Source organism: Balaenoptera borealis (assembly GCF_965194805.1).
Source record: "Balaenoptera borealis genome assembly, chromosome: 7".
Classification (NCBI taxonomy): Eukaryota; Metazoa; Chordata; class Mammalia; order Artiodactyla; family Balaenopteridae; genus Balaenoptera; species Balaenoptera borealis.
In genome coordinates, this window is record NC_138864.1 from 13,437,847 (window position 1) to 13,450,401 (window position 12,555).

At 45.7% G+C, this 12,555-nt stretch overlaps 1 protein-coding gene and 1 long non-coding RNA gene across 4 annotated transcripts in view; one reads left to right on the plus strand and one right to left on the minus strand.

Annotated features, from left to right (window-relative positions):
* Nucleotides 1–1,249: 1,249 nt before the first annotated feature.
* LOC309632394 lies at nucleotides 1,250–3,863 on the minus strand. The gene is made up of 2 exons (XR_014246877.1): nucleotides 3,656–3,863; nucleotides 1,250–1,564 (listed from the first exon to the last, which is right to left on the minus strand). It is a non-coding gene; the product is annotated as an uncharacterized lncRNA (long non-coding RNA).
* Nucleotides 3,864–4,110: 247 nt separating this feature from the next.
* Nucleotides 4,111–12,555, plus strand: part of NUDCD3 (NudC domain containing 3) — a 74,068-nt gene continuing 65,623 nt past the window's right edge. Inside the window, exons 1-2 of one of the 3 annotated variants that reach the window (XM_082399885.1) lie at nucleotides 4,111–4,387; nucleotides 9,875–10,185. In XM_082399885.1, the coding sequence (XP_082256011.1) occupies nucleotides 4,196–4,387; nucleotides 9,875–10,185 (503 nt within the window). In that variant the 5' untranslated portion in view covers nucleotides 4,111–4,195. The remainder of the gene's footprint in view (nucleotides 4,388–9,874; nucleotides 10,186–12,555) is intronic. The other 2 variants (XM_082399884.1, XM_082399883.1) reach the window with 2 other exon arrangements.

Below are 12,555 nucleotides of genomic sequence, written 5' to 3' on the forward strand. Positions count from 1 at the left end.
ACAAGATGTATCTATTTATACTCTATAAATAGGATACTTACACTGTTCAACCAACTTGTTGTGAATAGTCATATATTTCAGTGCATTAATGAGTTTGATTTCGTGTTGCTGCCCCAGATCCTCCTGGGGTCTAATATCTAATGTGCTGTAAGCATCAAATTACCTTTCTAAAAAATGTTCTAAATTCTGAAATGCAGCTCACCTATGGGATTTCAGGTACGGAACCATGGACCTGTGGGATAAGCACGTGCTTACACGTCTCCTGTCTATGTGTGGGGAGCTACCATCGCTGTAGCACTGAACGGGATACAGGCAAATGCCTCCCAGAGAGGCTGCCCTATTCGCACCAGCAGTGGATGAGGGTGCTTCTCTCCCTGCACCAGTACCAACACAACGCTCCACTTACTGTTGGGAGGTAGGGGGGTAGGATTATGGATGATTATCCCTTTTTTAAAAACACTTTTTTAAAAGAAGGCTTTTAAATTTTAGAATAGTTTTACAGACAAATTACAAAGATAGTACAGAGAGTTTCTGTATGCCTTCCACCCAGTTTACCCTGCTAACATATCACATTAGTATGATACACTTGTCAGTGTACAATTAATGAACCAGTACTGATAATTACTACTAACTAAAGTCCATACTTTGTTTAGATTTCCGTAGCTTTTATCTAGTGTCCATTTTCTGTGCCAGGATCCCATCCAGGACACCACATAATACTCGGATGTTATGTCTACTTAGGCTCCTCTGGGCTGTGACAGTTTGTCAGACTCTCCTTTTCTTTGTTTTTGATGACCTGGACAGTGGAAGACTGGTCTGGCATTTTATAGAATGTCCTTCAAATGGGGTTTGTCTGGTGTTTCTCCTGATTAGACTAGGGTGATGGGCTTTTGGGAGGGAGACCACAGAGGCAGAGCGCCGTTCTCAGCATATCGTGCCAAGGGTGCCTGCAGTCGCCACCACTCATCGCTGTGATGCTGGCTCTGACCGCCTGGCTGAGGTTGCGTCTTCCCTGTACAGTTATCTTGCACCTGTTTCCATGCTGTGCTCTTTGGCCGGAAGTCGCTATGCACAGCCCACACTTAAGGAGGGGGGAGTTATGTTCTACCTCCTGGCGGGTGGGGTGTTTACATAAATTATTTAGAACTCTTCTGAACAGGAAAATTGTCTATTCCCCTCCATTTATTTATTTATTCGGTATGGTATCTATATCAGTATGGACTCACGGAAACTCATTTTATACTTTGGGTTCTAATATACTACTACTTTATTTGAGGCTCAAATTGTCCCATGTTTGGCCATTGGGAGCTCTTTCAGTTGGCTCCTGGGTCCCTTTGGCATACTCCCATCACTGTGGATTTTTTTCCCCTTTTTGAGCACTTCCTTACTTTCTGGCATTATAAGATGATCCAGGCTCAACTTGTATATTTCTGCTCCAGTCCTAGAGTCAGCCGTTTCTCCCAGGAGTTCTAGCTCTTCTGTTGGAGATGGGATTAGAAACCAGGATCTGGGTGTTCAGTGTGTGCGTTGCTGCTGGGGCATTGTTGCTTCTGGGTCCTCTCAGCTGAGAGAGAGCAAGGAAACATATGTGTGTATACTGCCCCATGTATGTACACATTTCTATAAATATTGCTATATGTAGCCATCTGTATCTATATTAAGCTAAACAGGAGTTTATGCTGATGCCTCCACCTCTAACCCTAACCACACGAATCATTCTAGACTGCTCTCTTGCTTATCTGTAGCCTCCCATGCCAACAGTGAGAAGCCTGGCTGTACCACTCTCACCATTTACATAATTGTTCATTTCCTCTGTACATATGTAGTAGTCTCAGAAATGATAACTCATGTCCCTGTGGAAAACAACCTGAGAATTAAGTGTCTATGTACAGGTCCTTTAGCCTTTAGTCTTCCAGACGCCATTCATTTCCAAAGTTACTTAGGTCAGCATCTTTTTCTACCACCCCTTTCAGAGAGGCTGTTTCCTACATTTTTAATACAGTTAGATTCTTGCATCACATTCTTCCTTTCATTCTGGTGTTACAAAATCATGTGTGTAAAAAAGATTGTCGGGGGCGGGTAATCAAGAGAACACTATCCCTGGTTGAGCCTCCAGCTGGACCCAGGCAATGGGAGACTCCTCACCCCTTCTGCTGTCCTTGTAATGTACGCTCTGCCTACCATTCCCACAGTGGGAGCTGTTTTCAGGGAAACGGCCTTGAGAGAGTAACGTGTTGATGAGACCATCCGGACAGAGTACATGACTGAACCCAGTTAAGGCTTCTGTATAAACTTTTAAGATTCTGGCAGAGTGGCTGCCCAGGCAAGCCTTGTAAGTTATTTCCCTTGCTTATTAAACCTGCCACCTACCAATCTGAAGTGGTTTGCCTCTTTCTTTGGTCTCTCCTTGCCCTGGGTGTACGGGGGCTAGATTGTGAACCAACAAAGATCCATTCCAAGTATAGGATAGACCAATGGGTATTAATGTGACAAAGTAGGAAACATTTACTGATATGGTTTTCAGATTCCATATTGCAACTAACCACTGAGAAACTACAATCTGTAGAATTTTGGTGTAGTTTCCAAGAATACTCCTCACATTTAATTAAAAAGACAAACTACTATTTGTATGAGACTGGGTTTCTTATACTTCAATCAAAACAACATATTGCAATGCAGTGAATGCAGCAGATGTGAGAATTTTGCTGTCTTCAATTAAGCTAGATAGTAAAGAGATTTGCAAAATTTAAAAGGCTGCTATGTTTCTCAAAAACTTTTACTGCTTTGAAGAACATTATTTCTTCATAAAAATACGTTAATATGTAATGTGTTTTTTATGGTTATTAGAATGCATAAAGAAATATTTAAAAATTTTCTCAGTTTTAATTTCCAATATGGTAACTACCGATAAGCATAATCTACATAAAATATTGAAGACTCTTTGGAGTCTTCAATAAATTTTAAGAGTGAAAATGGGTCCTTTTTTTTTTCTTTTTCTTTTGGCCGCGCCTCATGAAATGTGGGATCTTAGTTCCCTGACGAGGGATTGAACCTGGGCCCTCGGCAGTGAGAGCTCAGAGTCCTAACCACCGGACCGCCAGGGATTCCCAGTAAATGGGTCCTAAGTCCAGAGAGTTTCAGAACCACTGCTCTAGGGCAATTTATCTGAGTTTGCCTTTATTTACAATTCATTAGAGCCCATGCACTATGAAGATATATGTTAACCCGTAGATTTTAGGCCAGTAGAGATGCAAATCATTTCTATCCACTGGAAAAGATAATCTACATCATTTTGTAGGACACGAGCCAGCTTCGTATCCCACCTAGCAATCTTACTCTGTTTTCTCAAAGTGTTGATAAATACCCAGTTTCTCCAAAAGCTTCTCCAAACTAGCTTTATCATATCACTGGTTACTTTACTTAAAATGTATAAATGTTTCACATGTGTTCATTATATATTTGTATGAGAGTTATATTTTTAGTTTAAGATTATGCTTTGACATACAGGACACGTATACACGCTGTGTGTATACTACGCATACAATGTATATACTACGCACACATACATACGTATATGTATATTTCACAGGATGGCACGTCAGATTCTCTACTCTGCACCTAGCTCTTTCCATTTAATATTTGTGCATGCACTCACTTTACATTCTTGTCTTCTTGTATTTATGCACTTCACCTTGCATTTCACCCACGGCTCCGTTACTAACAGGACAGACACCACCAGTAAGCGCTCGCATTTCCTCTTCTGACGCGCCAGCAAAAGGCCCCCGCTGTCCCGCCTGGGGCTCAGGTCACCCAGTCGGGAACACAACCCATAGACCACGTGACAACAGCGAGACGCACGTAACACTTGCCCGCGCTACACCTCTTCCGTCCGTTGCCAGCATGGCCACTAGGCGCCCTCAGTCCCGCAGCTCCGGGCCTTCTTGCATTTCTGGGCCCACGTCCCCTCCTCAGCCAGACCGCTCGGGAAGCCAGGGGGTGGTGGGGGCGGGGCCCGCGTCAAGTCGGCTCAAACGCAGCCCAGCCAAGCCCTACCGCGGGGGCGAACGAGCGCGGACCGGAAGTTTCACGGGCGCGCTGGCTGCCGGAGCCGTTACCGCAGCGCACCGGAAATGGCCTCAGGCCGGTGTCCGGGCCGCGCCCGCAGTGAGTGAGCTTCCCTCCGGCCGGCGACGCCATGGAGCCCGGGGCGGCGGAGCTGTACGATCAGGCCCTGTTGGGCATCCTGCAGCACGTGGGCAACGTTCAGGACTTTCTGCGTGTGCTCTTCGGCTTCCTCTACCGCAAGACGGACTTCTACCGCCTGCTGCGCCACCCGTCGGACCGCATGGGCTTCCCGCCGGGGGCCGCGCAGGCTCTGGTGCTGCAGGTAATGCGCGGCCGGCGGGAAGCTCGGGGTGGGGGGAGGTGGAGGAGGTGGGGGAAGGCCGTGGGGGGGGGTGGGGGAGGTGGGGGGAGGCCGTGGGAGCCCCGACCCCGACCCCCGCGAGCGCGCCCCCGTAGCCCCCGACTCTCCGGGAGCCCAGACCCCTGCGAGCCCGCCGCTCCGTCCGCTGCCGGCCTCAGTTCATCCTCTGGCGCTGCCCCGGACCAGCCTACTGGGGCCGCGGCTTCAGCAGACATGCTCTTGGGGTATCAGTTTACTCCTTCCGTGCGAGACGGGCTGGCTCTCGAGCAGCCTGGTCCGACCGGGTGCACTTGGATATCAGAAGTAGTAGTACATCGACGCTCAGGGCCAGGGTCAGCTCCCGCAACGTGTAACCCTTCGAGGTGCCAGGGCCTTCCAGTCAGAGAATGAAAATAGTGCAGGCTAGACGGGGGAACGGGCGGCAGCACGGACACCTGCACACCCCAGAACTGCGACGACTGGACGTGGAAGGGAGACTGTGATTGATGGGTGTGGTCCCCCTGTTCGAAGTGTGACTTTTCAGGTCAAAGACAGTCATAGTAGTACTTAATAAGTTTACATTTGAACATATATCTGTACATCCCAGGTTAAGTTTATTGTGTGTTTGAGGTGCTGTTAATACTTATTCAATGACGTTGACGGGGTACTTGGAATGTAATAACCAAGAGTTTATGTACTGAGTGTATTTATACTCTCAGCTGCCAGAAGCATTGGAGATACACTGGTAATGCAGATGGTTAAATAATGGTCTCTCTCCTTGGGATACTTATGCTCTAGTTAAGGAGGTAAAATACAGTAACAGAGAACTATGCAAGGCCAATTATGTGACAGAGCCCATTGGAAGGAAAGGAATAGAAATGATGGTTTGGAAATGGGGAAAAGTTTTATAGAGGAGGTGGGACTTTTTTTTTTTTCTTCAAACATCTTTATTGGAATATAATTGCTTTACAATGTTACGTTACTTTCTGCTGTATAACAAAGTGAATCAGCTATACGTATACATACATCCCCATATCTCTTCCCTCTTGCGTCTCCCTCCCACCCTCCCTGTCCCACCCCTCTAGGTGGTCACAAAGCACCGAGCTCATCTCCCTGTGCTATGTGGCTGCTTCCCACTAGCTATCTATTTTACATTTGGTAGTGTATATATGTCAGTGCTACTCGAAGAGGTGGGACTTTGATGGGATTGAAAGAAGGTACTCAGTCAAGCATTGAGCCTGTTTCTAGGAACCTGAGAAGGTAGAAATGCTGGTGATAACCTCCCACGGTTCTGTAGCGTTTTACGGTTTATGAAGTGATTTCAAATGTTCATCTCCTGAAGACTTGCTACAAGCTGCAAGTTGGTCAGGTATTATTTTCCTCAGTGCCTGCATGAAGAAACAGAAGTTTAAAATGTTTAACTACCAAAGATAATATGGTCAAATGAGGAGTGAGGGTGGTATTCAGTTTCAAAACTTAAGGCTGTTCCTCATCCTTGTAGTTGTTAAGTGCCATCTGAGTGATCAGAGAGCTGTGTGTCAGAGATGGTTTTTAGGAGGCCCTTATGTCAAATTAATGCTTTCATGGAAGACTGTGAATGTCAAATTAATGCTTTCATGGAAGACTGTGAAATAGATAAGGTTGAGTTTTATGTGGCAGATGAGGGTGCCAGTTCAGCAAGGATAGGTGATTTGACCAAACTCATCATAGAGCTGGAACTCAAAACTTCATTTTTCGGATTCCAGATCTTTCTGTTCTATTATTTAACCAATCCATTGTAGGGTGGCAACACTTTTGTCTAGGGTGATCTTTGCAGAAAAGATGTAAAGGAGAAAGGAACATTTACTGAGCACCTAGTATGTACCAGTTGTTATGTATTTTACATTCTAGGATGTTATTTATTTCTAACACAACCTGAAAGGTTGGTCTTTTCCCTTGTTTTACAGGTAACTGACAGAGGTAATTCATGTAAGACACCTACTATGCTTCAGACACCCTTAAGGTTAAGATTTGGTGAACAGTTTAATAAAGTGGGGGTGGAGAGCAGGGCAGAGAGAGGGTTGGGATGGGCCAGAGGTGATCCAGGGTTTCAAACCTGGGCACTGTAATAATGATAATGCATTCACTGAACTGTCACCTGAGTTTAGGGGAAGAAGCTTAGTTGAGTTGGAGATGGCAGGCAGAAGTCCCTGCCCACAGGCTGTTGAATTGTGGGGCTGGATTTTAAGGAAGGTAGAGGAATCTGAGTGGTTTGAAGGAGAGGAACTGAAGGTGGAGGATAGCGCTTTGGGGAAGGATCCCAGAGAAGGGATGGGAGAAGGAAGAGGCTGTGTGAGTGGGAGGGGGATGGAGGTGAGCGGGAGGGGGATGGAGGGAAGTGGGCAGGGCAGTAAGTTTCAGGGAAACCAAGGGGGACAGTTTCCAGCAGATAGGAGGGGTGTAGTGTTTTTTGAAAGTGGTTCTGAATCATCAGTATTGCCCAAGGAACTTTAAAAGAGCAGATATTCCCTGGCTATTTTGGTTGGGTAGATCAGGGTAAATCCTGGGGAGCTGTTCTTTTATCCACAGAGGCATTTGGCAGTGGGGTGCTTGGGGGTCTCTTCAGAACTCAGACAAAGAGGGTTTGGATGGGAGTATTGGGGTACTCTGTTCTGGAACCCAAAAGTTCTCCCTTGATATTTTGGGGTATGGGCTGTTGGTGAGGTTTAAGCCTTCTCAGACTTTTCCTCCTAATTCTTAGGGCTTGCACAGTCTGAATGTACAGCTTGCAGGACCCTCAGCAGGAAAGATGCATATAGAAATTGTATTCCACTCCATGATTTACTAGGATGTTTTAAGAAAACAATAATTTTGAATGACATTTCATTCGTATCAGTGGGTCCTCTGTGTTTATTCTGGAGTCCAGTTTGGCAAGCTTAGAAGTCCCCCCCATGAGAGTCAGGAAAGCTGGCTCTATCTGTTCTGAGCTTGCCGGGAAGTCTTGGGAGAATCACTCTCCTCTCTGTCAGTTGAGAAGGTTGATTGGAGGTCAGGGACATCTCTTCCAGCTCCGCAGTCCGGGATTCTGAAATGAGTGCTGAGGTCAGTGGCGACGTGAGAGGTGAAGCCAGGGAGCAGGCAGGGTGCTGAGTAAGCAGGGGCGGTGGGCGCCGCAGTGCAGCGAGGAACGTGAGGCCCAGGGTCCGAGGGAGGCTCCCGGCGTTTGGAGAGATCCCTTGCTGTTGCTTCTTTTCTGGAGTTAAGATGAAGATGTGGGGCGTCAGGAGGATGAATGGCTCTGAGGGCAACGGGTCTGGTGTCCGGTGTCATTGACGTGAGAACAAGAGGAGTGAGTCAGGGGTCAGGTTCTCTGAAGAAGTAGAGAGAGATATTGTTTCCAGTTTTTAGCCTTAGGGTTTTACTTACCTTCCTCTGCCTACATCTCCTTTCAGTGTTTGGTGTGTTTCCTGTATAATTTTTTACTTTCTTCTTTCACTGGCAGGACCTTGGGCAGGTTACCCTCTCCGAGCTTAGTTTTCCATTATCTTTGAAATGTCAGTGCCTTCCTCACAGCATTTTCACGAGGGTTTTGAGAGAATGTCTGTAAAAACATTGACATAGTTAGTAACTTCTTTGGTTCTGTCTTCCTGCCCAGTGCACGCAACAGTTATGTAGCACGTGTCTGCATTCTAGCCCTTTGGAAACAGTCCTACACACCTTAAGACATTTTTATTTTATTAAGACTATTTTTTTAGAGTAGTTTTAGGTTCAGAGCGAAATGGAAGAGAAGGTACAGAGATTTCTTATGTCCCCCCTGCCCACCCTCCCTCCCCCAGCGTCCCCTATACCAACAGCTGCCACCAGAGTGGTGCATTTCTTACAGTTGATGGACTTACATTGACATATCATAGTCACCTAAACCCACAGTTTACTTCAGGGTTCACTCTTACTGTTCATTTTATGGGGTTTGGACAAATGTGTGATGGCATGTAGTCCTCATTATGGTACCACACAAAGTATTTTCACTGCCCTAAAAAAATCCTGTGAGCTCTACCTGCTCCCTCCAACCTCCCTCCCCCCAACCTCTGGCAACCACTGGTCTTTTTATTGTCTTTAAAATTTTGCCTTTTCCACAGTGTCATATAGTTGGAATCATACACTGTGTAGCCTTTTCAGATTGGTTTCTTTTACTGATATGCATTTAAGGTTCTTCCATGTTTTTTCATGGCTTAATAGCTCATTTCTTTCATCACAGAATCATATTCCATTGTCTGGATGTACCACAGTTTGTTTATCCATTCACCTGCTGAAGGATATCGTGGTTGCTTCCAAGTTTTGGCAATCATGAATAAAGTTGCTATACGCAACCCGTGTACGGGGTTTTGGGTGGACATGTTTTCAACTCCTTTGGGTAAATACCACGGAGCGAGGTTGCTGGATTGAATGTAAGGGTCTTCTCCCACCCACTTTTCAAGGTGGATCTCCCAGCTTTCCTGCCTCCGGGAGGAGATACCATAGGATATATTTCTTGGTGACCCTGCCTCTTGGAGCTGTGACATTTCCTCCTGTCATTCCCTCTGGAAGGTGTGCCTTTCATTCAAGGTCTGAGGCAGAGCGCCTTCTTCCAAGAAACTTCCGTAGCTCTCTTTCACTGGAAATGCTCATTTGCACCCTCATTCTGATGGCATCACGTGTATTCGTCACAGCCTCTTCCTGTCAGAGTTGTCACGTCTGGGTCTGTCCTGGCTGCACTTCAGGGTTATGTGCGCCCTCGAATGGTGCATACAAAATGCCATTTTCTTGTGCACTTTTTGGATGGAGAGTCCCAGCACTTTTGTGGGTGTGACTGTGGCCCAGAAAAGATTAATGACTGATCCACACACCAGAAAATTGAGTTCTTCGAGGTTGGGAGCTGTCATTTTGATTTTTGGTGCCCCTTGCACATTGTAGGCACATCATGGATGTTTGTTGAATTCCCAGGCTAAGACCCACACCTTCCCTCAGCCCGTGCAGTGTGGGAAGATAGCAGCAGTCCAGTGAGCCGGCTTGTATTTTGTGGATTGAAATTCAACTAATTCCCATCTTCTCTTCTTTCGTCTGAGTTGTTGGTGCCTTTACAGCTCTCAGTACCAGGACAGCGTGTTCTTTGCATTTCGAACAAGGCTCTCGGGGGCTATAAAAGTAATGACAGGTGAGACCATTTAGTTATGCATCATTTAGACTTGAAAGTTGACCTCATAGGCGTGTAAATATTTTGAGCCTTGGCTTGTAAAGGTTTCACTTTCATTGATTTTGGAACTCCCCTTTAAAGATTGTTTTCCTAGCGGCATTTGGTGAAGTTGAAGTGCATTTCCATTTTGCCAGTGGGAACATTTTTTTTCGTCTACTGCTTTTTCATTCTTTATTTACCAGATTTTGCTGTATTTCTGCAGAATGTGTGGTACGGTACTGGGCGGATGAACTGATTGCAGGATTGCTGTTTGATTTTAGGTATTCAAAACCTTTGACCGCATGGCCCGTCAGGATGATGAAAAGAGGAGGAAGGAGCTGGAGGAGAAGGTCAGGCGGAAGGAAGAGGAGGCGGCCACGGCTGTGGCAGCGGCCACGGCTGAGCGGGAGCCGGTCCCAGCCCCGGTTCAGGAGGTGGAGGTGGACTCCACCGCAGACTCGGGCGGGCCTCAGGAGCCTCCCGGCCCGCAGGGTGCCGAGCAGGAAGTGGCCCACCGCTCCGGGGAGGCAGAGCCACCAGGAACAGATGCTGGCGCTGCTGAAGTCCCGAGGAGACCACCAGCTCTTCCCAAGTAAGAATTTCTACTTTGTGGCTTCTTTCTTTTCTTTTTTTCATCATGGTTTATTACAAGATATTGAATATAGCTCCCTGTGCTATACAGTAGGGCCTTGTTGGGTATCTATTTTATACATAGCAGTGTGTATCTGGTAATCCCAAACTCCTAACTTATCCCCACCTCCCTTTCCCCTTTGGTAACCATAAGTTTGTTTTCTGTGTCTGTAGGTCTGTTTCTGTTTTGTATATAAGTTCATTTGTATCTTCTTTTTTTTTTTTTTTTAAGATTCCATATATAAGTGTTATCATATGATATTTGTTTTTCTCTGACGTACTTAGTATGATAATCTCTAGGTCCGTCCATGTTGCTGCAAATGGCATTATTTCGTTCTTTTTTATGGCCGAGTAGTATTCCATTGTGTGTGTGTGTGTGTGTGTGTGTGTGTGTGTGTGTGTATCTCACATCTTCTTTATCCATTCATCTGTCGATGGACACTTAGGTTGCTTCCATGTCTTGCCTATTGTAAATAGTGCTGCAGTGAACACTGGGGTGCATATATCTTTTCAGATTAGAGTTTTCTCCGGGTATATGCCCAGGAGTGGTATTGCTGGATCATGTGGTAACTCTATTTTTAGTTGTTTAAGGAACCTCCATACTGTTCTTCATAGTGGCTGCACCAATTTACATTCCCACCAACAGTGCAAGAGGGTCCCTTTCCTCCACACCTTCTCCAGCATTTGTTATTTGTAGAGTTTTTTAATGATGGCCATTCTGACCTGTGTGAAGTGATACCTCATTGTAGTTTTGATTTGCATTTCTCTAACAATTAGCGATTTGAGCATCTTTTCACGTGTCTATTGGCCATCTGTGTGTCTTCTTTGGAGAAATGTCTATATAGGTCTTCTGCCCATTTTTCATTTGGGTTATTTGTTTTTTTATTATTGAGTTGTGTGAGTTATTTGTATATTTTGGGGATTAGGCCCTTGTTGGTTGCATTGTTTGCAAATATTTTCTCCCCTTCCTTAGGTTGTCTTTTCGTTTTGTTTATGGTTTCCTTTGCTCTGAAAAAGCTTATAAGTTTGATTACGTCCTATTTGTTTATTTTGCTTTTGTTTCTTTTGCCTTGGAAGACTGACCTAAGGAAACATTGCTAGTTTTATGTCAGAGGTGGCTTCTTTCTTGCTTCACATCTGGTGATTGGGTTTGTCCCTAAGTGGGTCTTACTTGGTAACACACTGACTCTATTTCAGCATTTAGTTAGCTCTTCATGTTTGCAAACTGCCTTATAGTGTGTAGGATGGGAGGTCAACTGGTTTCAGTATTCTTCCTTTTTCTCTCTATAGGGTAAGGTAATAATCTGCCCACAGTCAAACAGCCAGTTAAGAGCTAGACCAGAGTTAGAGCACTGGGCTCATAGAGTTATGCTTTCCCGTGAGACCTGCCTGTCTGTGTGTCTTGACTCTGTTTTTTCCCTGCAGGAGCCACTGCTGGGACATGGGCCCACAGTTCTCTTGGTCTAACGTACACCCAAAGAGGTTGTCTGGAATGGGGGACTGCGGACCCAGAGTCCCCTCAGAGCCTGCCACTTAGTAAATGTATTACCTTGGGCAAGCTGCGTCACCTTTCTGTGTCTCAGTTTTCTCCTTTGTAAAGTGGAGGTGATAATAACAGCACCTCCCTCAGAGGCTGTTGTGAATATTGAATGAGCCAAGGGTCATGCAGCTAATGAGTGGTAGGGCTTAGATCAAGCCCTGTGCTGTACTCGTCCTCACTTTTCAGGAATTCTGCTTCCTGGTGCTTCCCTGCCCCTGTTTGGGTGAGCAGAGCTGAAACCTCCTTGTGTATGAGCTGTGGCAGTGTCTGAAAGACGGCATGCTGCTCCTGGCCTGCTCTGTCTTTAGGCGAATCTGCTCTCTTCCCTCTTTGGTAGGACTATTCCCTGCCCTCTCCTGGTTGCCTCTCCCCCTTGGCCCTTCTCTGACTAAACTTCCCTTCTGTTCTTCCCTCTCCTTGCACTCTCGCTCTAACCTGTTTTGGGTACTCTTTGAATGTAGTTCCTAGTTAATGAAGCAAAGTGAACAACTTGGAGTGACATAAAATGCGGAGTAGGGAGAAAATAAATTTTGTGGAGATGGGTTGGGGCAAGACTGCAGAGTCTCAAAGTCCAAGTTCGACTGCATGGAGGGTCGGTGCCCCTAACCCCCTGCTGTTCAAGGGGGGTTAAGTGTACATGCAGAGAAAAAGCCCAGAAGGAAATACATTATGAATAGTGGTGGAACTGTGAGTGTTTTTCATTGCCGTCGTTGCCCCTTACTGTATTTTCTAATTTTTCTACTATGAACTATATACTTTGCTTTACTAATTTTTTTGCATTCTTTTTATGAT